The 27,054-nt window shown below is 38.6% G+C and overlaps 1 protein-coding gene across 9 annotated transcripts in view; it reads left to right on the forward strand.

The window, feature by feature from the left end:
- LMO3 (LIM domain only 3) overlaps window positions 1-27,054 on the forward strand; it is a 78,372-nt gene that overhangs the window by 5,017 nt on the left and 46,301 nt on the right. For 7 of the 9 annotated variants that reach the window (XM_019544492.1, XM_019544490.1, XM_019544486.1 and 4 more), the window contains one exon: window positions 7,398-7,611. In XM_019544492.1, coding sequence (XP_019400037.1) covers window positions 7,406-7,611 — 206 coding nt within the window. In that variant the 5' untranslated portion in view covers window positions 7,398-7,405. Of the gene's footprint in view, window positions 1-12; window positions 178-7,397; window positions 7,612-27,054 lie in introns of those variants that run through there. The other 2 variants (XM_019544493.1, XM_019544485.1) reach the window with 2 other exon arrangements.

Here is a 27,054-nt window from a genome sequence, read left to right on the forward strand (position 1 = left end):
TCCGAAGTGCCTGCACAATAGCCCAGCTCCGGCTGTCTGCCTGTGTGTCTGGCTGCAGCCCACGACACTCCAACTGGGGGAAACACTTGCTACTTTTGCTTGGATTTGGTACTCAGTGAGAAGGAGCTCTCCAGGCACCCTTAAGTCAACTCATGCAGAAAAAGGAGAAAAGTTTTGGTAAGGTGACAAGCTCACGGTTTAGCTTGTGCTTAGCAACAACCGTGCACTTGCTGGGAGGGTTTTTCTTTAAAATAATAATAACCCCCCCCCCCCGATTATTATGATTTGTTAATATGTTGCTGTAGCCTGTGTGTGTGCCTGTTATAAATGGATCTCAAATATTGCTGGGTAGGACTTGCTGTTGAAACCAATTTATCTGGGTGCAACAAATATTGCTACATCCTTTAGCAACACCCACTCACCCCTAACCCCCATCCCTGAAAAGGAATTAGCACAAAAGGCTTCAATGTCTAACTTCAAAAGGGATTCTTTGTTAGGGGGAGAGAGAGAGTGTGTGTGTGTATGTGTTTCTTATTTTTTTTTTTTTTATTTTGCATGTGAGCTGCATCAAAATTGAACTCAGTCTTGCAAATCTCTTGTTGGCCTTTGCCAAGCACTAGCACTTTGCTGCCATGGTAACTGTAATTAAACTGATAAGAGTGGAAAAATGTCAGTATCTCTGAGCCTTGCAGCTGCATTGGAGAAAAAGGGAATCAAATTGGTTCCCAGCACCATTGCTCAAAAAAAAAAAAAGAGGAGGTGTATGTGTAGGGGTAAGAACACAGTTAAGAAGCAGCTCCAGTCCCTGAAATCTGGGGACATCTATTTGCATTGTTGTTCCTTAGGGGGCTGCAGCCTGCAGGGATGCTCTGGGCCAGTGAACAGAGAGAAACAAGCTTTTAGGCCCAGTCTAGCTTTCAAAAAGAAAGGGAAGGGTGAGGGGTGGGGGAGAGGAGAGAAGAAGAAAAATCTTTTGTTTGGTGTCTCTTGGCAATCCAATGGCCATGTTGGCCAAATTCTTTTAATCTGTGTCGGTGCTCCCAGCTGTGGGACTGCGTTCCCATTTTTAGCTTCTGCCTAACCTCCACTTTTCCTCTCCTTGCACTGCCCCCTAAAAAAAACAAAACAAAAAAACCCTACTTCATACATGTCTTTAGGAGAGAGGGAGTGAAGTTCTGTTGTTTACCATGGGGAAAAATTGGCTCAAAAGTATACAAAAAAGTATATATTCAATGTACTCAAAACCTTACTTTCTTTTTTTTTTTTTTTTAAATTAAAAAAAGGGGGGGGGGAAACCCCTGGGTGTTATGGAGTTGCGGTTACTTTGTTGTGTTAACTACAGAAGCTGAGACTGTGCGGATGAATGGCACAGAACAAGAGACCATAATGGAGGCAATCAACCGTTAGGCTGGTTCACAATGCAATCCAGGCAATTAAAAGCTCACCAGAGTTTAAATGAAATGGTTCTACTTATTTCTGCGCACCACATTGCACAGGCTATTATTTATGTCTCTTTTTTTAATTATGATTTCCCTTAAACTGTCAAATAACTCAGAATAGCAGGGTCTCGGAGGCAATAAGAATGTTCCACAGAACAATTTACATGGCAATCTAAAACTAGTTACAACTCCTGATGTGCTATAAGCAACTTATGAAATGTTTCTTGGTCCATGAACGCTTAATTTCTTCTTTATTTTTCTTCTTACTATAGGTGTATTATTTTTTTCCTTTTGAATAGTTGGAGGAAGCTGACCACATTAAGTGTGTAATTACAAGGTGGTAGCACATCTGAAAAGTGTTCCTTTTACTCTCCACTGAATCTTTAACTCTTTGGTTAGCTCTAGTTTTTGCTTTATTAAGGTTTTACAAACTAAATTGGTGATGGCCAAACTGGTTTTTCTTTCTTTCTTTAAAGCAAGGTTAATTTTTTTTTTTGCTCTTGCCATGTATCCTTGTTGTCATTAGTAAGAGCACTGCATATACCTAACCAAGGGGACAGTTTTATCCCTGAAAGGTTAATACACTAAGCATCCGTAACTTCCTGTTCTTGTAGCTTCTGAGTGACAAAACTAAGCACCATCACTACAAGGATGAAGCAGCATGCTTTGTGCAATCGTACAGCACCTAGCACCACAGGATACCAATTTTTGAGTACAGTTATTAGTTACTGCCACACTGCAAATAAGACACCCTGCAATCATATAGTATCATTTTGAGAAGGTTGGTAGAGATTTATGCTTGGTTGTGTGCGTTCTATGGATTAGCTCTTTCCTTCTACTTACCTATTTTTCTTTTGTGGCCAAAAACTCTGTGATAGTCATTTCACAGCATATTTAATTTAAAAAAGTGAGCAGAAATTTGTTGTAATGAAGGATTTGCTTGTAGGCAATAAAGTGCTCACATCTGCATATAAGAAAGCAAAAATCTTTTTTTTTTTTTCTTTTTTTTCCTTCCCCTAGAGGTCATAAGGGGACAGGAGACAGACTCAGAATATTTGTTTATAAGATGCAGAGCTTTGCTGGATGCTGTAACTCATACAATTTTGGGAAAATATTGGGATGATTTATAAAACCTTCACTGGAGATTGGCAGATGAGACTTGTAAAGCAATGAGTTAAATGAGGAGTTCCCAAACTGTGGTTCACATACTACTTGGGGTATGATCACGCATACCACTGGGGATGCAAGACAACCTTGGTGGGGAGGGGGCAGTATGCAGGACAAATTCTGTAAAGGCTGATTTAATTTTCATTATAATTGGCATTTTAGTAAATTATTTAGTAAATTAGGCAGGTAGTAAATCAGCAAGGGAGTATGCAGTAAGAAAAAGTTTGGGAACTTCTGAGTTAGACTTGAGGTGTGTTCTACAGAATGTACATGGTTCTGCACAAATGTAGGGAAACCCTGAGCTTGATTTGGACTGGTTGGGTGTCCTGCTTGCTGTTTGGAAGTGCTACACAGGCAGCACCTTCATCCTGGGAGATCAGTGCTGCCTTCCCTATAGTTCAGCAGGAAACGTGGGCAAGTTTTCTAGATGGTGTCTGTCTTAAGTCCTTCCCAGCTGGTTTTTAGGATAGCGGTACCCAAAACAGTGGTCTGTGAAGAGCTGGCTCACACCAAGTTGTAGGTACTCTATTTCCAGCTAATACATCATTTGCAAACATCATTTGCATTTACATGAACTGTAAACTTGGTATAGGTATGTTTGTAATATAAATATGCATTAACATTCCCCGGGTGATAATGTCCCTCTGCTTTAATTATCATTGGATTGAAATTGTTTGGGACCACAGGAAAAAAGCGGGAGGGAATCTCTTACGCTTGCAGTAGAGATGTGGAAGAACTGCCATCAGTTTTGGGAGATGTGGGAACAGTGCAGAGAGCAGAGACTCCTCTGTAGAAAGCTTAAGTGGTTCTTGCTCCATATTGTAAAATACTGTCTGTATTAAATGAATTTTTCACAAAAAAGGGAAGTAGTTTCCTTCCAAGTAATGGAGAAGAAGGCTTCTAAACTTGGTTCACATGAAAAACCTCCTCTTCCCTCAAAGAGGCACTGCAGATTTAAGTTCCTAATTTGAAAAGGAAGTCTGGGTGTGTCCAAACCACCTCTTCTCCACAAGTCCCAGAAAACAGACTTAGTTGTCTGTAGGTTGGGGTCTGTTGTTGTAGCTGAGAAGTGGTTTGGCAGCAATGAATAAAATTTAAGAATCTTGATTTTTTTTTTTTTTACACAAGGATCTGATAAAGTGGTGTTGGATGTTGTGCCTGGGTATTCTCCCCCCCCCCCCCAGGAGTTGTAGGATTTGTGCAGGCGGCAGCCTTACTTATAATGTGATGATTTCAGATTGGCAGCACACCCTTTAAGAATCAGAGGCTTGATTTATTTCAGTTCTCAGATTTTTATTCATTTATTTAACCTTGCATCACCATTTGTAGCTTGTTCACTTCAGAGTACAGCAGGACACTTGTTCTCCAGTTTGATCAGCTAGGATCAGAGACAGTCTGCCTGCGTTCTCTACCTTGCTTATCAGGTGGCAATGTTTTTACATTTAAGTCTTTTATTTTATTTTTTTTTAAAGCCCTAACCACATTAACTTCTGGTTTGTCCTGGATTCCCTCAAGCTAAGGATTAAAGTCCTAGTGCAGTCCTTCATCCTTCTGAACTGAGTTCCAATAAGTTGTCATAAGTTATATATCTTGTCTACTTTATTTGTTTGCACTGTATATGTGGTTCAGGGACTGTCTTGGTTTTGTACAAAACCTGTCATGCTGTTGGCATTTAACAAATGTTTATAAGGGAGGAAAACACATGGAAACTTTTAAAAAAAAACAAACAAGGTTTGTTTTTGCTGTGTATAAGTACTAAAGATGCAGTTGATTTCCCATAGGGCACTTTTTCTCCAGTGTCCCTAGCAATAACTTTCCCAGGGCATTCTGCCGGGGCTCACATTGGCTCCCATTCTTCACTTTCCTGCCCCATTAATGGCTATTTCATAGATCTGTGTGCAGCTCACAGAGCACTTGGAAATGAAAGCTGCCGTATGGAGTGGATAGGTCTTGTCTGCATAGCAGTGTCTCCACAGCTATAGCTATGCTAGCAGAAACCCATAACGTAGATGTAGAGTATGCTGAGGGAGCTTTTTAGAAGGTATAGCCATGCAGCATCCCTGAATATGAGCAAAATTGTTGATAGCACTCTGTCAGCAAAGCTTCATTTGCCCCAGAGCTACAGCAGGAGAGCGTGTAGCCCTTGCCACATGTTAGGCCCAACAGCTATGAATGCAGAACTGCATAATATAGACCTGGCCATAGCCTGTAGCCTTGTGTTTAAGAGGCTAATTTGAACCTGGCTATTACAGATGTTTCTGGACATGCTGCAGACTTTTTGAGCAGGTCATTTAACCCCTTCCTCAGTTTGACACTTACAGAATGGGGATATGTCTATACCTCAGTTGGGGACTTATTTCACTGACTTCTTATGCATAAGTGATGGAGCTCTATGTGTCCTTACCAATAGAAAAATAAAATTGCAGTTCTAGTTCTGTGAATCTTTAGACATCTCTCAGTTTAATGCTGATGTACTTTGGGTTCATTTGCATTAACATGATTAAGAATATTTTGTATGTAATGAAATCTTTAACAAAAGAAATCATAACTCTGCAGTGTGCAAATGGAGTTTGTGCGTTAGGGAAATGGACTGTTTTAACTGCATGCCACAATAAAAAAGGGAATTGCTATGCATGCTTCAGTGACAACTGAACTTCTTAAGCAAGACTTGAGTTGCTCCCCTTAACCCCTGAAAGCCTCTTAACTGTATCGGAATCGATGTGGACTGCAGTAGTTCAGTGAGTTCCACTGCATGCAGCTCTAGCTACATTTAAAGACCACTTGGAAGAACCAGATGGTGCAAAATTCAGCCATTGGTTTGTTTGTTTGTTTGTTTTTTCCTTCGGTGTTACATGCCTCTGCAGCTTTCACCTCTGTTTCGAAGGCTACCCCTGACTTTGTTCTGCTCATGAGCTCAGTCTTTGATCTGTGAAGACTTACATTCTCCTTCCTGGTGTCCTATCACACCAGTTTCACTGGAAATGTTACAGTCCTGAATTTTTAACTAGAGGTAGTAGAGCATTTTTGGTGAAAAGGTCCTGACTCTGGAATCGGAGCAGTGGAGGACAGTGAAGTTTATATTTGACCTTCAGGTCCATCTATCTATCTATCTATATATTTTTTTTTTTCCTAGCCTCTTCCTGAAGACCTAGAGGAGGGAGGATTTGGATGTGGGATAGCTGTGTTTTGGTTTTGTTTTTTTTTTTTTGTCAAAAGAATTCTCACTAGATTTTGAGTGTTTAATACTAGATTCATATTTAGGGACATAAATGAATTAAACACAAAACAACCCTCTGCCTTCGTCAGGTTACCTGAAACACTGAGCAAAAGCATGCTGCTTGATATAATACAAGTAGGAGGACCGATTAATGTAGTCCTTTTAGATATTTAAAAAGTGGGGGGAACTTTAAGCTACTGATAGCGAGGTTGCTCTGAAGATGAGAGATACAAATGAATTCCCTGTAAAATCTTTAGGGCAGTGATTTCTACTTCCTTTCCCTCCCTCTCTCTTCCTTGCAGTGCTGAGCAACTAGTATAATTCAGACTCTAATCCTTTAAAGGGGTCCTTTGGTTTGAAATGATCTATATAAGATGACTGTTATTTTTCCTTGCCAACTTTCCCATCTCCAATTTCAGAAGTTGCATGGCTGATACCTATATTAAGAGGTTTCTTCTTCTATATCTCAAGAGGTATAACAATTAATTTAATTAATTTATCAGATCCGTGTATTGGCTAGAACTGGTTAGTGGGAGTCAGGAGAGGTAGATTCTCTTGATACATTAGCCTGTATTGCCACTTGATTGCTGCAGGGGCAAATACTTTGCTAGAGCTGATCTCCCATGTAAGCACTTGGATTTAAAGGTGCTCACATTGAAAATGGGCAGGACGTGAGTCAGGGTGTCATTCTAGATTAAATGAATCTAAGATAATGGTCCAGTTAGTCTCCAAGATGGCACCCTGCCTTACCTTCTGCTTGGCTACAGAATAATATGGCTAATGATCACACTGGAAATGAAAGATCCTAAAGGTTAAGCATATTTATTTGATTTTGTTTTGTACATCTTCTGAAACTTCTTACTGTTCAGGGTTTAAAAAGCCAAGTCCTCTTCTGATTGCTTCAGTCTTCCCACCTGTACAAAAAAAACCCCCTTTCTTTTTCATCTTGCAAGGGTGTAAGGCAGTGGTTCTCAACCTTTTTAGACTCAAGGCACTTCTTGTTTAATGTGAGACTCCCTTCAGAAAACGCCAGCTTTTTGATTACAGAAAAAATAAGAGAATATCTTTGTTGCAAAGACCTCAAAAAGATCATAGTAGGGCAGAATGTTTTGAATACTGTTTGAAATCCCTGGGTTCATCTTGTGGATGAACTTTGCATGCCTAGCAGGGCTAACATTGCTTGATACCCTACAGCACCCTTGAAAGGATCTCGAGGCACTCCAAGCTGCTGCTGCACCCTGGTTAAAAATTGCTGGTGTAAGGCCTGCTTAACACTTGAATACCCCTGGTGCCTAATACAAGTTCAGAATCTTTGGGGCTCTTCCTTAATATGAACTTGGTTGGATATTTTGATGTTAGAAATTCAAAGCTTCTGTCAAAATGGGATGATTTAAAAAAGTCCCTTAACTAATTCTCTCTTTTTTCCAAGTAACAGAGAAGGCAGAGGTGTCAGAGAAGAGGCAAAGGACCCTGCAGACATTCCCACCAGCCTGTTGGAGGAAATGAATCTTAGTGCTGTTGGCAATTTATTGTGAGCAGTTTAAACACCTCATGCATGTGTATGTTTGTTTCAGGTATACAAATGCTCTCAGTCCAGCCAGACACCAAGCCGAAAGGTTGTGCTGGCTGCAACCGTAAGATCAAGGACAGGTATCTTCTGAAGGCCCTGGACAAATACTGGCATGAGGACTGCCTGAAGTGTGCCTGCTGTGACTGTCGTTTGGGGGAGGTGGGCTCCACCTTGTACACCAAAGCCAACCTTATCCTTTGTCGCAGAGACTATCTGAGGTAGGAGTTGTCTTTGTTATTTAACATGTAAATATTGTAGTCCTGCAGTCCTGTTAGTTTCGAGGTCTTGCTGCATAGGAAACAATACAATGCTGTATATTGAGTATTGTGCATGTCTAAACTTCATGCTATTTTAATTGGAGAGGGTGTGGGGAACAGAGGGAATAAGAGTGTTCATAGATGACAGCCTTAGACTGAAGTCCCCTATTCAGATCAAGGAAAGCGCACACAGCATAAGCACTGTAGGCTTCCCACACTGGTGTGCTTCTACCCCAGACATGAAGGTATCCTCTTGCCCCTTTTACAGAGGCATTGCCATGTTCTACAGTAATGGTCCAAACAAAACACTTTAAAATGTAACTTCAAGTTCTCAGAACTTGTTTTCATAAATGAGTAGCTTTTATAAGATTTTAGCCTCTATTAGAAAAAATGATGCGCTTTGGCCATCTTAGTTTTGAGGAATGTAGCCACTTATTCACTAGAAACTGACCTGAGGTCACCAATTTTATTTCCACATGCTGCATCACTTTGGTTATTTCAGGTCAATACTGTTGATTCCAACTATTGGTCTAGAAACGAACTCCATAGTCCACTGCCAGTTCTTAGCTTAGGTAGTCCTTTACTGCTTTTTCCATTAAGAGACTGTAGATTCAAATTCTCTGATAGATATGTCCAAAATCTATTGCATGCTATAATTATTAAAATTTTAAAAGGAGCAGTTGCTAGCACATTAGGTCACTGTACTGACTGGAGTCAAGATGGCACTGGCTATAAATAAGCCAGTGGTAGTTGGTACTGAAGGGCTGTGTACCACTACACAAGTATTGGAGTATATGTGTGATATAAACTTGGAGCTACTGTCTATATAGTATTTTGAGGTGCAGTTAACAAATACTAAAATCCTATAGACATGAAAGTACTTGAATACTACCATGGTGAAAAAAATAAAGATTTGGTACAATAGCATAGTTTTAGTCATACCAGTTGCTAGTACTTTACAGGCTGCCCATAGATCTCTGGGAAGGGAAATGCAGTTGGGCTGCTGCTTTGTTCCTCTTATTCACGTTGGTACTGACCTGCAGTACCAGCTGGAATGCTTCAAATGAAAGCTTGGATAGTTTGGCATAATGGGCAACCCTACAGGTAGCATCTACCCAAATGAATACCAAGCAGTGCATCACAGAATGGGACCCCAAATGGTTGTGGTGGAGCTGCCATCAAAGTAACTAGTGAAATATTTTCTGGAAAGGGTCACATGCTAGAATAAGCTGGTAACAGCAGTTTAAGAACATGTGGAATTAACTCCCTTGTTTATGACTACAATCTTAAAAGGAAGGGGATCTGAGCTACTACTTTTCGTCAGTAAAAAAAATTATAAAGATGGCAGAATATAAGACAATCTTCCGTGATGGCTGCTGCATTGGCTCTGCAGGTGAGCAGGAGTAAAAGCTTGGTTTACTTGAAAATGGAAATCAAAGATGGAGTGACCTGACATGGAAGCAAGATGGGGCCAGGCTTCTACACAGTCAGTCATTTTCCCTCCACTCTAATTTGACTGTATGGAAAATGAGTATTTACCTTCTAGTATATTAACTGTTCATAGTATTTGTTTTCAGATCAGTCCAACTACAACCCACAAGTGAAAGAGATCCTGTTGCTGTTGGGTTTTAAATATTTCCAACATAGCTGTAGATTCCTCAGATTCCAGTTCTGGTGCCTATTTTTTCAAGATACTTGTGAGTGTCTTGACTCAAACTTGGTATTTACACTAAATTTTCGAACTGATGCACTTAAGGTAATTGCAGATAGTCATTTGCCTCATTGCATCTTATCTACTTAGTTATGCAGTGAACCTATAAAAGTGATCTTCATTTTAATGCTAATGTAGAAGCTAGTTAAATGTTCTCTAGCTTTGTAGGCAAATAAGCTTTCATATTTAGTAACCTACTTGATATGAATATGAAGAATAAATTACTTTGTATTAATGATCAGATTAGGGCTAGATTACAGCTTCAAACTATCCTCTTAAAATTTCTCTTTATTTTAACCATTAATGGAGTCTTGGCTACATATAAAACTGTTCTAGCCTCCTATTAATTTATGTGGTGCCCTCTAGAGGATATGTGGTTTCTGTGATACTATAAAGAGAGTGAAATCACTTATTAACTTGTCTTTCTCTGTTCATTATGCCTTTCAATAAGACAGCCGTTCCTCAGATAGTATAAGCAGTAATGCAGCCACTTTGAAATGTAACCAGGTAAAAGCACAAACTATTCATGTCCTGGATTGTTTGTAAAGATGTTTTCTCCATCTCACTTTCCTCTGTCTTGGGTGTGACATTTAAATTCCTGGCAAAAACAAGACTAACATCCTGTCCATATCGGTACCTGCTGGATACACATCGTGATCAACCCTATATAGATAACTTGCGTTACCTGACATTCTTTTCTCCCATTTTAATCGGTTTAACTAATAAATATTAGTCTAACTCAAACCTAAAAATAAGTGTTTTAAAAATACAAAGGGGTCATTCCTACAACAAGACCTCTCACCCCTAGGGATATTTTAAAGGGAATTCTTTTGTAGTGATGCTTCTGAGAGTCCTTCTAATGACATCAGAGGTTCAGTCTGCATGATTTAGAGGGGCAAATGGCATGGCTGCTTCAGAAAGGAACTCTATTTTAGCCAGTAACAGGACTCGCTTGCATGAAGAAAGGGTTCAATGTTAGAAATAACATATTCCATGAAAATGAGATACGGAGTATAATTCCCCTGCAGGCTTCTGTCTCCTACTCGCACACTCTTGGGTTAGAAAGTGAAGACTTAATTTAAGGAACTTACATTTTACTCCAGAATTTCATGTCCATTTACAATAAAATGGAATACGCTATTTAAAATATACCCCCCCGCCCAATCCTCTGTAGCTGAAGTGACATCTTAATGTATCAACCTATCCCAATCTGTCCTCCATTCTGACTGGCAGCGTGTCCATTTGCAAAAGCAATATTCCCTTTGAAATCCATCATTACTGCAGTTAATAACCAGTTGTTATGTTAACAGCCCTTGGGCCGATAACTTATCAAACTGGTTGTTAACTGGAAGGTTATCACTTATTTTCAGATCAGAAGTACGAGCAGTGTGGAGGTGTTCTAGGTGCATATCATGGGTTACTTCTACCATAAAGAACTTAAAATGGAAAAGTATATAGTGTTACCCTTTGGGATGGTGAGGTATTTGCATCCAGTTTCATCTGTTAATTTGATTTTGCATGTTTGCAAGCACCCCTGGACAGCATCCTGATTTTGGGTACAAAGTGTACATGGTTCCATATCAGCTTTACTATTTTGTTTGTGCCCACATGTGCAGTAGCCTACATTTCCAGATGCACGGCAATGTGTGCTGCACATCTGAGATTAATATCTGGCCCTAAAAATGTGAAATGAAAGACCGACAATTACATGTAACTCAGTTGTATTAAATAATGAGCTTCCTCAGATGCAGTGAAAATATGAAAGTACAGCTGTGCTAAGCTAGTAGCAATGTAGGTCAATCACCCTTTTCACTTAGGTTTTTAACTACGCAAACCCTGCTGAGCGACCAATGACTACAAAGTGCTGTTTCATTCCTATTTAATTTTGGCAGCATTTTACTGAAGAGCAGGCATTCATGCAGCTAAATTATCTTCACCGTTTCTGGTTTTAACTCCAGCTCCATGACACTAAATGTTGGAGTGCATATCTCTCAGTAAACACAAAGAATATGGTTTCTTTTTTTTTAAATCCATCTCAACATGGAAATTGAATTAGAACTTTTATTACTTTTGCACAATTTCTCCAGCCAGCAAATGGATCGTAGGAAAAAGATTAATAAAAGAATGTATGGTGGGGGGGCAGATTTGCCTTTTAAAAGTCTCTAGAAGCAGAGGTGGGGAGGATTCCTTTTTTTCCCTTTAAGCTTGATGATGATTTGGCTTGTAAATTTATTGCAGACTTTAAAAATATCACTGAAAAGCTATAAAGATGACTAGATTACTTTTGCTGTGGAAAGGGGTGAATTATATATGTTGTTTCCTTTTCGTTTGCTGGGCTGAAGACTTCACAGATGAACCAAATTTAAAAAAATATTGCCACAAGTCTTGTAAATAATGAAAGCTCACAACAGAGTAAAGTGTTCAGGCATAAACATAATAAAGAGTGCATCTGTAAAATATTTAATTGTGAAAAGATGGGCAAGCTTTGCAAGCTGCAAAATGGAAGTAGTTTGAGATTGAGCATCAGCATTTGCTCTAATTCCAGAGGCAATTATTTAAAACATAATATGTGCCAGGATACTTTCTGAGTGAAGGTCAGAGTCAGAACAAGGCAGTTAAATTGTCTTCCAATTTTGCGCTGATTAGCAGGTCCTGTTTCTCTTTTCTAACGTGGTTAAAGGCATGTGCAAAAAACTTCAGATGCCTCAAAATAATTAACCAAAATACATATTTGTTTGTATAAATCTCCATATGAATGCTTTCCATGGGAGTGAAAGTTGAACTGTATTTAGAACAACACTATTATACACTTTCTTCAACTTTCTTAGAAGGCCAAGATCCATTTAAAAAAAAAAAAAAAAAAATTAAGTACTACGTAAAGTTTTGGATATCTTTTAAGTTCCACTGAACTAAGTGTTTTACAGAACTAGGGCATAAGAGCTAGCTTGGGTTTTTTTTCACTAAGGATTTTATCCTACAAAGCCATACTTGCATGAAGTGGATAGGACTATTAACACAAGCAGAGGCTTTTGTAAGAATGGGCCCTAAAGTTTTTGTTTGTTGGGGTTTTTTTGTTCTTTGTTTTTAATTTAATATAAAATGGCAGCCCTCTATCTTTTGCTTGGTAATTTGTGCATAAATAAGTGTAAAAATACTGCCGGAGTCCGTTACAAAAACCCAAACCGAAAATCCGTACTGTAACAATCCTGAAGAATAACTTTTCCACAATTGCTAAATTGTTGTCATCTGTGAGGCTCCTTTGTCTATCTAGGATGTAGTCCTACATGCATATGCAGTTTTCTTAGCAAAGACTGGTAATTATTAAACCTTTTTACTGCAATAACATTCTACCTGGGTAGACCACTTTATGAAATTGTATCCATTTTAGCTTTTAATAAGGCACATTCAATTAAGCTGAAAGATTTTTAGTGTTTAGTGGCATGTGTTGAAACCTATAAAATTATAATCATTAAAGCATAATCTAAATAGTTTACCATTTTGGTTTATACCATACACTGATTTCATGTTTACTACTATTTCAAGGTATTTATCTTCAAACCTGCTGAGTATTTAATAGAGACATATTTCAAATCTCTATGATGATTCAGACTTTAATCTCTACCTGGGTGAATGTTCCTTCTCCCAAAGCTTCTTGAAAACTAGTCATTCTTGTGCTTTTTCACAATATTTCATTCATCTAGAAGTGCTCAGGGAATTTTAAGAGAATTTTCAGAATTGTATGGAAAAACTTGTTTATTAAAATCCAAAATACAGAATATTGTATTTGTAAACCTTTCCTACACCATTTTGTGATTTTACTATAATACATCAGTTGTCCGTCAATCATTTTGATGCAGGTTTTGTCTGTTTACAGTTACTCAAAATTAAATGGGTTTTATTGTTTATAATTTTAAAGCATACTTTGACATTTGTACAGAATGGTTTAAATATTCAGGAAAAAGATTATCTATTCCATTTTATAGATTTTTTTTTTTTTTTTTTTTTTTTTTAAGAACAGTCTCTTCTGTATCTTCTTTTAGTATCTATAAATTCCTCTTGGGGGTCCCTTCCCATCTAATTCTCCTAAGATCTTCAGTAGCAGTAATTTTTTTTTTTTTATCATCTAGCTAGTATAGTATGAGCTACATTAAACCTGCTTACTTTAAGGTACAAGTTTTACCAAATGTACACTGGTTTGCTTCATACAAATGTTTGAAAATACTTTTTTTTTTTTTTCTCTTCTTTTTTTTTTTTGCTGATCTTTTAACTTGAGCACTGTTTCCATATCCACGTCCACAGTATACTTTCAAACCATGCTGAAATGTTGGCTTACACTTACAATATAGTTATCTGTAAGAAGAGACACAGAAGCATAACTAATACACCAGAGAACATACTGTATTTCAACACTGTCTGCCAGCACATGGTATAAAGTGAGTTAAAATAAGGCCAGATTCCAATTCCTGTCCACTCTTCCTGTTGTTAAACTGTTCAAAATGCCTCAACTTTCCTCTATTTTACTGCTGAATTTTTCTAATTTTGTGAATGTAGTTTTATTTCTTTTTTTTTTCTGTTAAGAATCTTCATCTATTTCCCCTCTCTCTTTTTTTTAAATAATCTACCTGATTTTGCGTGTACTAGTAACAGATGATTTAAAGCCTAAATAAATAATATTCCTATTTTTTAAATCTGTGGGAATTCAGTGCTTTGGTATTTTTACATATTTAGCCCTGCATTTTTTTTTTTTGTTTCACATTTAGCTTGGATGTAGTGTAACTTTCTTTTAATAGCATTAATATATGCCTCTGCAACACTAATAATTATACATTTTTCCATCTAAAAGCTGGTATTGAGCAAACTTAAAACTTCCAGAGTATATATTCTAAGGTTTCTAAGTTACATTTTACAGTAAAAATTGACAGATGATCTGAAAGCTGTTTGATAGCGAAACTGCACTCAAAACCAGCTTTTAGCCTTCTGAAAAGGGATATAAAAGCAATCAAGAATACCGTTTTTGAATTTTTTTCTTTAAATTAAGAAATTTTAAATATATTTTTGACAGGCATATGAATATCACTGTGTAATGTAGGTATGATGCTAATGTTCAGTGATCTAGGATATCCATTTTATTTGGCAATCACAGTTATGCTAAAATGAGACTACATTGTTACCAGATGCTTTGTATTTTTGAAGGCTTATTTTTCCCAGTGGAGTCTTTACAGTGACATGGAAGGCCCTTTAAATAAATCTAAACTATATCCACAGCCCTAAAGTTTTTTATGTTTAGTTTGTTTTTCTTTCCTGTGGCCTAAATGCACTTGAATTGAATTTCTGATTCTAACATTTTAAGAAGCATATGTCTAAAGCAATGATTTTTACATTACCATCAAATCTTTGCTTTGCAGTTGAGCAGAAATAAAAGGCAGAAATTTTTGGTGCTGCTACTGCAGCATTTCCTGTCTGAGGTTGGGGGGTGGGGTGTAATATTCTAAAGCCTTTCACCATCTCATGTCTCTTTTAATTGTTTTTAGATTAATTTGTTTTGGGAAATTTTATAGAGTTTTTCATTTAAGATGCTAGCCCTAGTTGATTTTAAAGGTACATATTAAAAACATCTGTTGATTTTTAAGTGTACATCTGACTACCACCAACTCCTCCTTGAAGAGCTGAATGGTGTATACTTAGACATACCTGAGTCTCTGCGGAAAATGTTTATTCTCTTCTGGAGGGATTAGAAGCCATAAAAGAACTAAATTTTGGACCTTGTCATACTGCACTACTGTAATATTTAGAAAGTTGTTTTTAAAAAATCATTTAGTATCTCTGGAGTAGGAATGCTATGAAGTAATGGGGAATCTTTACCCTGCCATAGCAAAAAAACACAATTTAGCCAAGGTACTTGAACCAAATGTCTTATTGAGACTAAAATAATTTTCTTAAAAGCCTTTTATAATTATGCTTAAATATTTTGCAAGATGCACATATTTTGGGCTTGATGCAGCAATCACTTGGTGAAATTATGTAGCTTATGATACAAAGGAGATGAACTAAATGACTATAATGGTTTCTTTTAACCTTAAAATTTATTTCAGCTGAGCCCCATGTTATCAAAGCACTTAATCATGCATTTCAGGCTAAGCATTTGAGAATCCCTGCTGAAGTCAGTGAGGCTACTTGTGGGCTTTACGTTGAGCATGTGCATAAATGTTTTGCTGGAGTTAGACCAGGGAAATTCATAATTGAGTCTAAATTCTAACCACAAATCACAACTACAGAGATTGTTACCTGGAATAGGAAATACATCTGCATATGAGAGCACAAGTACCTTTTTCTTATTAACTGCAGGCAATTTTTTTATTTTATACTTGGGTTTTGATTCTTTCCTGTTTATCTGTCTTGGAGAAAAATACCCAATACATAAGGGAAGCCATCGCTAGGGAAAATCACCTGTTTCTTTCATAAAATAAAAAGCGAATGTTCAAGATCTGGATTGATATTCCATGGGAAATTCTCCTGCAGTTCCTGTGTTAAGTGGCATTCTGCAGAACTGTAATTTAAGCTTTCATCCTTTCTTTTGCAAAAATGATAATGTCTTGTGTTGGCACATACCGGATGAAAGTGAGAATTGCACAACATCTGAAGATAAAATTGCTTTGAGGGTGGGGGGAGGAAGAAATCACAGATTTTATTGCAGCTTCCTTCTTATATTTTTGAAGAGGTGAGAAATACACAAAGTCAAGTCTCATATCCAAACATACGGTAAATGGATGTATATTTTACTAGTTATGAAGAAACTACACGACCAAACTACAAATGTTGCCTTGAATTTGCATGCATTATTTTTACATTATACTTTTCTGGCCAGGCCTATGAACTTGGATTTTGTGTATATTGAAAGATAACTATGGCAAATCTTTCCTCCCCCTTGCTATCAACTCAAATTTGCTGATTGGAGTTACTTATATTAAGTCTGAGAAGTGTCACTCGCCCAAAAATATTCTCCAGGCATTGCAATAGACAAATGAATCATAGGAATTGGAGAGGGAAGAACCACTGTGGCAAACTGCACAAATAATAAGAACTCTGACACAACCTTCCCTAACATTTAAATGAGTTGATTTATGCCACATGTGTCCCCTTTTGTTCCTTTTTCATACATGCTTGCTTATGTAAAGGTAAATTTGAATGTTTGCTCCAAGCAGGTTTCAACGCCATGTATGTGAGTATTCATAACCTGGATCTGTATCAAAAATACTTGTGGGCTTACTCTAGCAACGGGGGGGGGGGACGGGGGGGGAAGCATATTGTGCAACATGTACACACAATTGTAGCTACCCTGCCCTACAGAAGTAGCAAGCATGATGTACTTGCAGAGGTCTGCTGTTTTCTTACTCTGCAGTGACACAACAGCTACAACACAATCCCTATTGAATACTCCTGGTTAAGAAACAATTAAGGAAAATAGCAATAGCTAATGCAGAGCTTTCTTGAAGGTGGATTCATTCATTGGATTAAATTAATTGTCCTTAAGATTTTTTCAGAAAGGGTGTGTCTACATGCATGGCACTGAACCCAGCCAGGCAATGATTTCAGTTAGGGTCTCCAGTAAATATTGCAATAACTGAGTTGTGACTCGGGTCTTTTTTTTTTTCCTATAAGAACAATTTGTTTCTACATATTTCCTGCTGCCTGCATCTTGGCTACTTACTTTCCGCATTGTTATACCCAAATAAAGAAAGAACTTGTGTAGAAAACTGAGCATCTTTTACAGTTGCAATACAGTGGCCAAAAAAGTGCAAAAACAGCCACCTTCCCTTAATAGAAATCTGTGAAGAAAATGCAGTTTTCTAGGAAACTGGGGGGGATGGGGAGGGAAAAGTGGTTGTCTTTAAGTAAACTCTGGGACTGTCTTGTAATAAATGGCTTGCTTGTGTGCCTTATTTAATTGTAATTTAATATGTTAAAAGCAGGCTGTTTTTATCTAATGCTAGACTCCATTCCTGAAAACAGGCACCACATGCTCAACTTTATTACCATGAGCAGTCCTACAAAAATCAGCAGGGTCTTATTAATTTAAAGCCATGTGTGAGTGAATGCAAATACCTAACATTTGAATGTCTCTGCATACAGAACTATTCTGAACCAAGAAATTGTTTTACCCTAATTTCAGACTAATATGTATTGCAGAACAATCATCCCAGATCACAGGGTGCCCCCCACCGCACCTTCCCGGAAATGCTCTCAAAACCCCAAGCCTATTCCCAGCTTGGTGCTGACTGACAGAGCTTTCTGATTTAAATACAGCACAAACTCCACATAGTATTTGGCTTCTATAGAAACCTCTTGCTTCTCTGACACACTCATTTTTGATGTGGTTGGTAAGACCACACTGTACAGAAGAGCACTAATCAATTCATCCTCTAATGGCCAAGACAAAAAGTATAACTTGGATGTCCATATTTAGGCACTTAAATAAAATCGCCATGTTTTTCAGTAAAGGCTGCGCCCTGCTAAGAGTTCTCATTGATTGTAATAGTAGTTGCTTAGTGCCCAGTAGGCACATCTACACATGCACTGTAAGACTCGGTAGCCTGTTTTGCTGCACGTTAAAGTGACGCATCAAAAATGATGCTAGTACGCTAATGTGCAGTAGAATAGGCATTGAGCATCACCCAACACATGTGCACTACTCTGCATTAGCACAGCCTAATGCACATTTACTTTAGTACCTTATATTAGAGATACCAGATTTCATGTGCATTAGTAAAAGCTCATTAATGCATGCATAGGTGCTCTCAGTACTTCTGGCTGCTTGTTTGGATGTTCTGAGTACTGAACTTCAGGCCTTTAAGCAACTTGTATATTAAAATATGCATTGACTATGCATTGACACTTAAAGGTTAGAACGTAGCATGAAGCAGTATAACGTGGATAGGACAAAAACTTCAGGTAAGTTGTGGGATTCTTCTTCTGGTGTACATTCATCTTTCATTTGTAGGCCTGTTTCCATATTGTGTTCCAGTGCCATGATAATGGGCCTAGCCTATAGCTAAATTCTGAAGCCCCCTGGAAGTATTTGTTCCATTGGGATGGGGGGAGAATGTGGTTAATTATTTACATTGTTTTAACAATTATCTGTGGTTAATTGTTTACACTGTTAAAATTGGGGGGGAGATGAAATGCTTGTCTGTGCTGAGCAAAAGCATTTTTTTTCATCTTCAGCATGACATTTGATATTTATAGTGGGTGTTTCTCAAAAAAGTAAATTAAAAAAATTTGTGTCCCTTGAATTACCTTTTTTATTACAGCAATCTGCAGCCTAATAGGAAATGCTACAATCACCCAAGCAAATGTGCTGTTTTTAATGAGGCTCAGTTCAGGCTGGAGTTTGCTATGAGCATTTCCCCTAGCACCTCCTTACCTAATTCAGTCATAATACTGTGTGAACTACTGGTAGAAAAGACTAAGTGAATAAAACAAAGAGAAATGACTATGTCATGAGCATACATTTAACTATGGGTGTCTTTAGTGCTTTTCTGAGGCTGTTTAATATCAGCCCTGATGCATCCCTGTCAGACTCCCAATTACCTTCCATCTCTAGGTGCAACCTTGCCTGATGATTTTCTAGCAATATCCATAACAATGCAGTGACCAGCCCCACTTGGTTTTATCTTTTATGTCTTCATCAGTTGTCCTCTGCTGTTTAGGGACAACATTGTGTTGCATTAAAGAAGCTGCTCTTAAAAATGCATCCTAGCTAGTATTGCTCACTACAACTTCCTTTTCGAATTCATTTCTGTGCATCTTACAGTAGTCATGATTTAAGTCGGGGATTTTTTTGTTCTGCCAAAACAGACAGCTGTTCTCCCTCTACCCAACCAAATATACCTGCTATAAAAATAAACAAAAAATCCCAAACTTAATCTCTACAGAAGCTGAGTTATTTGTAAAATCTGCTGTAGTCTGGCAGGTTCCCAGTCATTCATTCACAGGAATCTACTGTATCTGGCAAAATAACTCGGGAAGTAAATGTGCTATTTTTTAACATGGGTAGGTTTGCTATCTTAGCAGATAAAACATGCTGGGCAGATAAAAACAGTTTTTTCTTGTGTCTTTTTTTAAAAATGGCTTTTAAGCCTCTAAGGTTATGTTAACAGATATGCTTGGAAAAAAAAATGTTGGCCGATACCACATTTTAACCACCTCAAATCTTTTGTTCCAAAGTCTAATTTTTCTCCTCAGTCAGTGTGATCCTGCAGGGGTTGTTTTTCTGAAAAGTAAATTCTTGCTACCAATTCCTAGCTGCCTAGTGGTTGGGTTATTAATGCTGTATGCTGTCAATTTATATAGTAGTAATGCACCAGGAGAAGGTTGGACTCTGTTTACCAAACTGGTCAACTGATGGAAGGATTAAAAAAAAAAAAAGTGGGGAGGACACAGTTGGAGAGGTGATAGAAAGCATATTTAGTTTCCAAAGAAATCTGCCATCACTGTAGCTAAAAATCTCTCAAAAAAGAGGTTTGGGAACTCGCGTATCTACAAAAAACCCTCCAAGTTGAACCCTTCAAACCCTGAATAACTGGGTCATCTACTTCCTTTCCAACCACCCCCACCTCTCCCTCCCAAGGGCCAGTCTTTTTCTGCAGCTGCATCTCGCGCTGAGTGGGATATCACAGTCTCATTTAGAAGCAATTGGTATAAAGCCCACACATTGGTAAAGAAGGAAGGCTTTTCTCTCAAAAGAGCTGCAGCAGCCTGTACTGAACTCTTAACAGTCCATGCACTCAACTAGCTTCCAGTAGTGCTTCTCTTGTTATACTACAATATGGGAGTTTCACAGGGGCACATTCTTGATAAAAATGTAATAGGCTTGGCTGGCCTCTCCCCTGTGCTGCTTGGATTGCTGGTGTAGGAGGCCACATAAAACACCTGTATGCAGTCTCAAGTTCTTTAATGAACACATGACATTCATAGAAGTGCTATTCACAGATGTGTCATCCTTCCCTTATGCTCAAGACAGTGTTGCATTGCTTGATTTCTCCCTCTAGCCCAAAATAGAATGGTGGACAGTTAAGCAAAAGTGGGTATGGTTTTAGTTTTGCAAGAATAAATGGGTTTTTCCATTTCCTTAACTTCCCTCAAAGGTGGATAAAATTTGGAGTGGAAAATAAAAGGAGTAAGGAGATAAATTGTTCTGGTTCTAGATGGCTGAGTGGTGCGTCTTTTGTTATAAAGTATGATAAGCAAGAAAGTTAAAGACTTTTTGCTTTTACTTGCATCCAATTTATTTATTTTTTTTAATCAAACTTACATCCGCCCTCCCCCCAAATGCTGTCTACCCAAGAACTGCATCATAGCAAGCAATTTCCTTAAAAGGAGTTAAGGGTTTACTAGCAATCGTCTACCTTCTCGTATTGAAACAAGCCCCAAATAACCAAAGGTCTCCTTGCTAGCAGCTTGGAAAACACTATGAGGCATGCCACTTCAAATCCAGCAGTTAACAGAGCTACAGGATTCATTTTGGAATAGCCCTGTAATTGTAGGTGGAGGTGCATGTGAGTCAGAGTTTCCTGTTAAAGACCCCAAGACGGGAGCTATGATTTGGAACAAAACTCTGTAACACTTTTTTTTTTCCTGCCCTTTATCACTCTTGCCAAAAGGGCCTCATCACAATATGATATCTCCTTGGTAATACACTTATGGAAATACATAACAGGTACTTAACTAGATAGGGAGGGGAAGCAGCAACAGTAGCCAGTTGCAAAATGTCCAGATTAGGACAGCAGCTGTTTTACTCTGCCAAATATAAAGGATCAACATCAGGAAGACGTGCTGAGAAACTACGTTCATTGAAAGGGATTGCTCACCGTACAAAGCAGTAAAGACCAGAAATGAAGAAGGGGAGGAGGAAGAGAAGGTTTAATGATGTGATTCTTTCTATCTACTGGGCCATGTTCATGATAGTTTAGCTACATAGTTATTTATAGGCCTTGCAAATCTTTTTCCTGATGATGCTAACTGCATTGAACATGCTGTCTGTTGCTTCTGTGATACAATCGCTAAAGGTCAATTGAGTTAAAAGAACCAGACTGATTAGATTAGATGTTGGCTATCATTTTTCTGATGCCCTGATTTGTTGTTTTTGGGGTGTTTCCAGAAAGAATGAAGACTAAAACCTTTGATGGCTGTAGAGTCGGAGCTACCTGGTCATGTTGAAGGCTCCTATGCCTTATGCTGGAAGAAGTTTTGTGTCAACTGAACAGGGCTGCTTCAGCACTGTTTTTTTAAGTGATTTTTTTCATTGATAGTTGAGGTATCTGCATCCACCTGATGAGAGACTCTTTTGGGAAAAGGACAAAATAAAACAGCACATCCACGTGGGTTTTTTTATACCCCTGGAAGATTTATGATCTGAATTGTGTGCAGTGAGCAAGGCTTTTTCATTTCATACATCGTTCACAACTTGCTGTAGTGATTCCAGGAAGTCACATAAGCTTATCAGATATTCAAAGAAAGTTCTGATTTTTAAGTTTGTGCTTTAAGAAGAAGGAGTTTTCTAGGCTTGCTTATAGCTTAACCCAAAATCTGGGCAATGGCTGGAATAAGGCCGGGTCCTGGGGGTGAGGGGTCAGTGTCTTCACAAGATATTGGAAGAAATTGCAAGCAGTGGCCACACCTGCAGCAATATATTCTCTCCTGCTCACTTCTGCTACAGAAGGATGCTGTGCAATGTCAGAGCTTTGTTTTCATTCCAGCCATGATGGGTTTCCTGTGGTTGCGCTCGACTCTTGAAGCTCTTTCCCTAAAGCAGAACAGTGTTATAAACCTACTGAGAGAGACTTATAACAGTGACATTCTTAATTACCAAGAAAAAAAACAACATATGACTGTTAGGAAGGCCATCTTTTAACTGCATCTTTTATCATACAAAGTCTTTCTCTGTACTTTGAGAGACCTTTAGAATCTCCTTATCCTTTGTTCCTCTGCCAAGGACTTCTCATGTGATAAGACCTTTGAAGACATCTTTCCTTACTCTGGTATTTGCTGGGAGAGGGTGACTCTAAGAAAAAATTCCCCTGACTGCAGCTCTGGGAGCAGCCTCCAGGGCGCTCAGATTCGAGGTCACTGGCTAAATATCAGAGGGAGAAGAGTGATGTTGCTTAGTTTTTTGTTTGTTTTTATATGACTTTACACAGCACAGGAACTATATTTTAATGAAGAAAATATTGCACTGATACTTGACCACTGACTGAAACCTACTATCAAGTTCCAAGCGCGGTTGCCAATGGACTCAGGGCACATACTCTGCCATTGATCTGCAGCTGATTTGGGCCAGTTACTTCACCCTCAATTTCCTTGTTTGTCAAGAGGGGACAGTGATATCCTCACTTTGTTCATACAGCACTTTGAGAGCTGCTGAGCTACAAGCGTCCTCTGGTTCCCTCCTTCCGACACAATCTCAGAATGGCAGGCGAAGTCTAGAGTTCTCTGACCTGTGAGTGAGTTTGTTCTTGACCCTGCCCTTCCAGATGTTATTGCATGCATTTGTTCAAGCATTGCAGCTTGCCTCCTAAGGGGTACCCTTTACTGAGGATCCCTACAAAGGGGTCAACCCATATCCCAGGAGACAGAGGAACTGCTATGGGTACAATTAAAGGGTCAATGGTGAGATTCTGTTATGTCAAACTTGCAGCCTTGGAGGCTTTCACCTTTGTGCTGCCTGGTGTTGGGAACTTTCAGACACCAAAATAAGTCCCTTCCCCCTCCCCCCCCCCCCCCCGATGGGTCGGGAGTAGTGGGCTGGAATGACACAGCTCAGGTCACAAGCAGGTGGACACTAAGACATGACTGGCAATGCCACCACCACTTCCCCACCCCCTGGTACAAGTGCCGTATGTGCTGTTGAAGCCCCATGTATTCAAGCCATACGTTGCAGACCTCCCTCCCCCCTAGCCCTGTCTGCAGGGTTTCCTGAATTATGGCAGCCTGGCCCAAACTATTTGTGTGCAGGTGCAATGTCCAGAATTTCTGGTGCTTTAAATGTTTGGTCCTGCCATGGCATCCCCTGAATACCTGCTACCCTGGAGTGTTGTAAAGCGGTCCTTAGAAGGAAGCCTGTGACATCCTCTCTTCCTGCACTAAGGGAGTCCTCTCTTACTTGAATCCATCATATGTTTACACTGCTCCAGTCCTTTCAAAAGCAGGTAGAGACAAGGCCAGGGAGTCTTCCCCCCACCCATCCCTTTAATGAGAAAGGTCCTCAAACTTTTATACAAATGTCTCTGCGTGCAGCAAATAGTGTTCTAAATAAAGCAAACTCTTATTCCAGCTCAAACCCTTCTGAAGAACTATGGAGGAGATGCATAGAGAACCTAGTTCCACATTCTGGCAAGTAGTCTCAGCACTTACCACTGCCAGATGCTACCCATATTTCTTTTTCTGAAGACTATGTAGGCCAAACAATCTCTTCCCTCCCTCTGTAAAGCAGCTGTACATTTCTTCTCAAAACCTCACCTGTTAAAACAACAGCCAAGCAGTTATCAAATGCAAAATTAACTATGTGCCAAGTATAAATAACTGTATATCTGCTTCTGCTGATATAGCCACAAAGCAGGGTGTGCCTGGGAGGCAGGAATTCATTAGAATATCCATTGTGCAAATTTAAGAAACCTTCATGACACCACATTTCAACTCTCTCCTTTTCCTCCTTGGCTCTTTATGCTCTCTTTAATCTTTCCTTGGATGCTTGAGATGTACCTACACTTTGCATTTAAGTTTCCTCAGGAAGGTGCTTTAACTAAGACATTTTCACTCTGTTTTTGTGTCATTGTTTATATTTCCCATTGATAATTTTCTTCCATTCATATGCAGCTAAATCTTACAATCATTGCTCAGTCAAAAGTTCATATTTATCCACGACAGATCGCCCTGAAAAAAGTCAGTTTGGTCCTAAAATGGAAAATATTTTTGTTTTGCTACTTCAGGTCTCTTCAAATGTTTATTAAACTTCCCAGTTGCCCTAAGAAGAGTGAATGTTTCATTTTACAGATGAGTAAGCAGAGGCGGTAGGAAAGTCTGTAATGCAATGCAGACCTTCTGAATACTATCTGTTCCAGACATCTAAGGTACTTAGGGGGCTCCAATCACTGAATGATTAAGAGCGTCTCTCAGTCGTTAATGCAGCCTCTCCTTGCCCCCCATAGTGTAGAGATATTATTGTCCCATTTTACAGATAGGAAACTAAGATGCTGAAAGAATAAAGACAGGTCTGCTTTTTCTGTGTTGAGTACCACCGAAAGTCACGCCCTGCCCAAATGCCTCAGCTCTCAGTTATCAAAGCCCCAAATTTAGGCCATGAAACTGATTTTTTGCAGTTGTGAGTGTATACCCAGGAGCAAAAATCTTGAGGCAGCAGAGACAAATGCTTGGAGTTAGCTCAGAAACACGCTTCAGGCTCCACAACCTCATTTCTGGATTTTGCCACACTGGGAGTGAGCAGAAGCAAGTGGCTAGGATCGGCTTCTTGAGGGCACTCCCAGGCATAGTGCAAAGACGTTGGAGGCATGTCCTGTGTGATTGTGCTTCAGTTTACGAAGGAAGTATTTGATGCAAGAAATCTAGTCAGGCATCCCAACTCTTGGACCATCCTACCTCTGCTGATTTTCCTCTCTGAGAGTACGGTCACTATTGAATTATTGGAAAGCAGTTCCTTTTTAAGTAATTCCATGAAGTTCAAAACACAGTTAGCAAATCAGGCACTACATCCTGCTCCTCTTATGGGGGCAATAGACTTACTTATGTGAATATTCTTGTTGATTTCAGTGGAATTACTCCTGGGAGTAAAGATATTCCCATTAGTTTTAGCAGAAGAGATTTCCAAATGTAGTTCTATTACTGTTCAGTAAAGCAGGGTGAGATTTTTAGAAGGGCTCAGCATTAGCCTAAAACTGCTCCTGCTTATTTTAAAGCAGAATCATACAATACTGAGGATTTTAAAAATCCATCCCCTAATCTACAGCCTCACAAAGGAGACATTAATCTTGTTGCAGATGGCTCACGCAAAGCCATAAACACCTACAAAGTATGTGAAATGCATGGCATAGAATATCTTGTGTTGTACTTTTGGACTGGGGTGCATTTTACTAAAAATAAAACCATCTTTCCTTTCCTTCTGCCACTCAGCTTATGATTCTTTGGAGGAATCATTATAAACAAAGTTTTGAGGTTTTTTTAAAAAAGCTATTTGGTGGATTAGTTAAGCAGCAGAGTGCAATAGCTGCTTATTATTATGTTTTTACTATTTAAAATATATCCTAATCCACCTTGCTGAGTTTCCACAGTCTCTTGTAATATTCAATCAAGCTCTTGTTTCATAAGAAATGTGACAATGCGTTGTTGGCACTTTACAAACCTACAGCCCTGGGCAATAGTTAATGAGAGGCAGGGTTTTTTCCCTGTTCAGGACACAATGAGATTTTAGACAGATGAATGCTAAGAGAACCCTATGTACCAAAGGCAATGTTTACTGCATGTAATACATATCATTGTTTGTCTCCTGTAGTGAAAAATACTTGTGTCATGCTGTTAAAATGTACTCCTGACAGAATAGTGCCTGCTATTATAGGGTCCATTGCTTAAAAAAATGATATACTGACAGAAATACAATTTAAGAAAATTTAACACCAAGGGTAGTCGACCATGTAGGCTACTATTAAGGGGCCAAAACTCAAGGCCAGAGTTTTATTAAAAAAGAGAGATAGTTTATTTGCCAGTAGTAGTAGGCAAAGTTTAAAAAAAAAAGAGAAAAGAAAGAAAAGAGAAAATCGAACTTGCATTTCTAGGTCTCTAGTGTGTAGAAAATTAATGAAAGCAACAGTTCAATAAGATTTTATTGCAGAAATGTTTAAGTGAAACATTTTAGGAATGCTTTGGAATTTTTAAACAGTTACTTACCATTTAGAGTGCTGTAACACTACAGTGCATAACAAATTGTTGCTATTGGATGCAAGGCACACCCAGTGCTTTTCATAAAATGTGTAGTCAGACCTGGTTAATTTGAATCAGTTTGTGCATTTCTCCATAGTTTTACTGGGTTTAGAAACATACTGAGATGAACAATTCAGTGATGTGAGCACACATTGAATGCTGTTTGACTGGCTACTACTTAAAATCACATTGAAAATGCAGTTTTTGATTTAAGGTGGTGCTGGTCAGATTTTTAGTTTTTTCCCCCTTCTAATTACACATTCATTGATTTCAAATAGCTCATGCAAACATACATTAGGAAACTGATACTCACAAACTGTTTTGGTTACCTGCATAGCATGAATGGTCATCCAAGTTGCATACTTCTGTACCTTCATGGATAAAATGACCGAACCTTTTCAAACAGGAAATGATTAATTATAGTATTTCCAAACATGCAGAAATACCTGTTCACATCTGAAACTTGGTATCTGTAAGTCATTACTGCAAACGCATAACTAGGAAGCTGCTCAAATTAAGCAGCTATTTGACATTTGAATGAAAATTCACAAATATTAACTTTGCCTTATTTTTGTTTCAGCATTGTTTTTAGCCCTAGCAATGAGACAAGAGTTGCCAAAGTTTCATAGTTTGTAGGGTCAGAAGGGACCTGAGCAGATCATCTAGTCCGACCCCCTGCCATGGCAGGAAAGAGTACTGGGGTCAAA

The sequence above is a fragment of the Crocodylus porosus genome, unplaced genomic scaffold, assembly GCF_001723895.1.
Source record: "Crocodylus porosus isolate Cpor-Errol unplaced genomic scaffold, CroPor_comp1, whole genome shotgun sequence".
In the NCBI taxonomy this organism is placed as follows: domain Eukaryota; kingdom Metazoa; phylum Chordata; order Crocodylia; family Crocodylidae; genus Crocodylus; species Crocodylus porosus.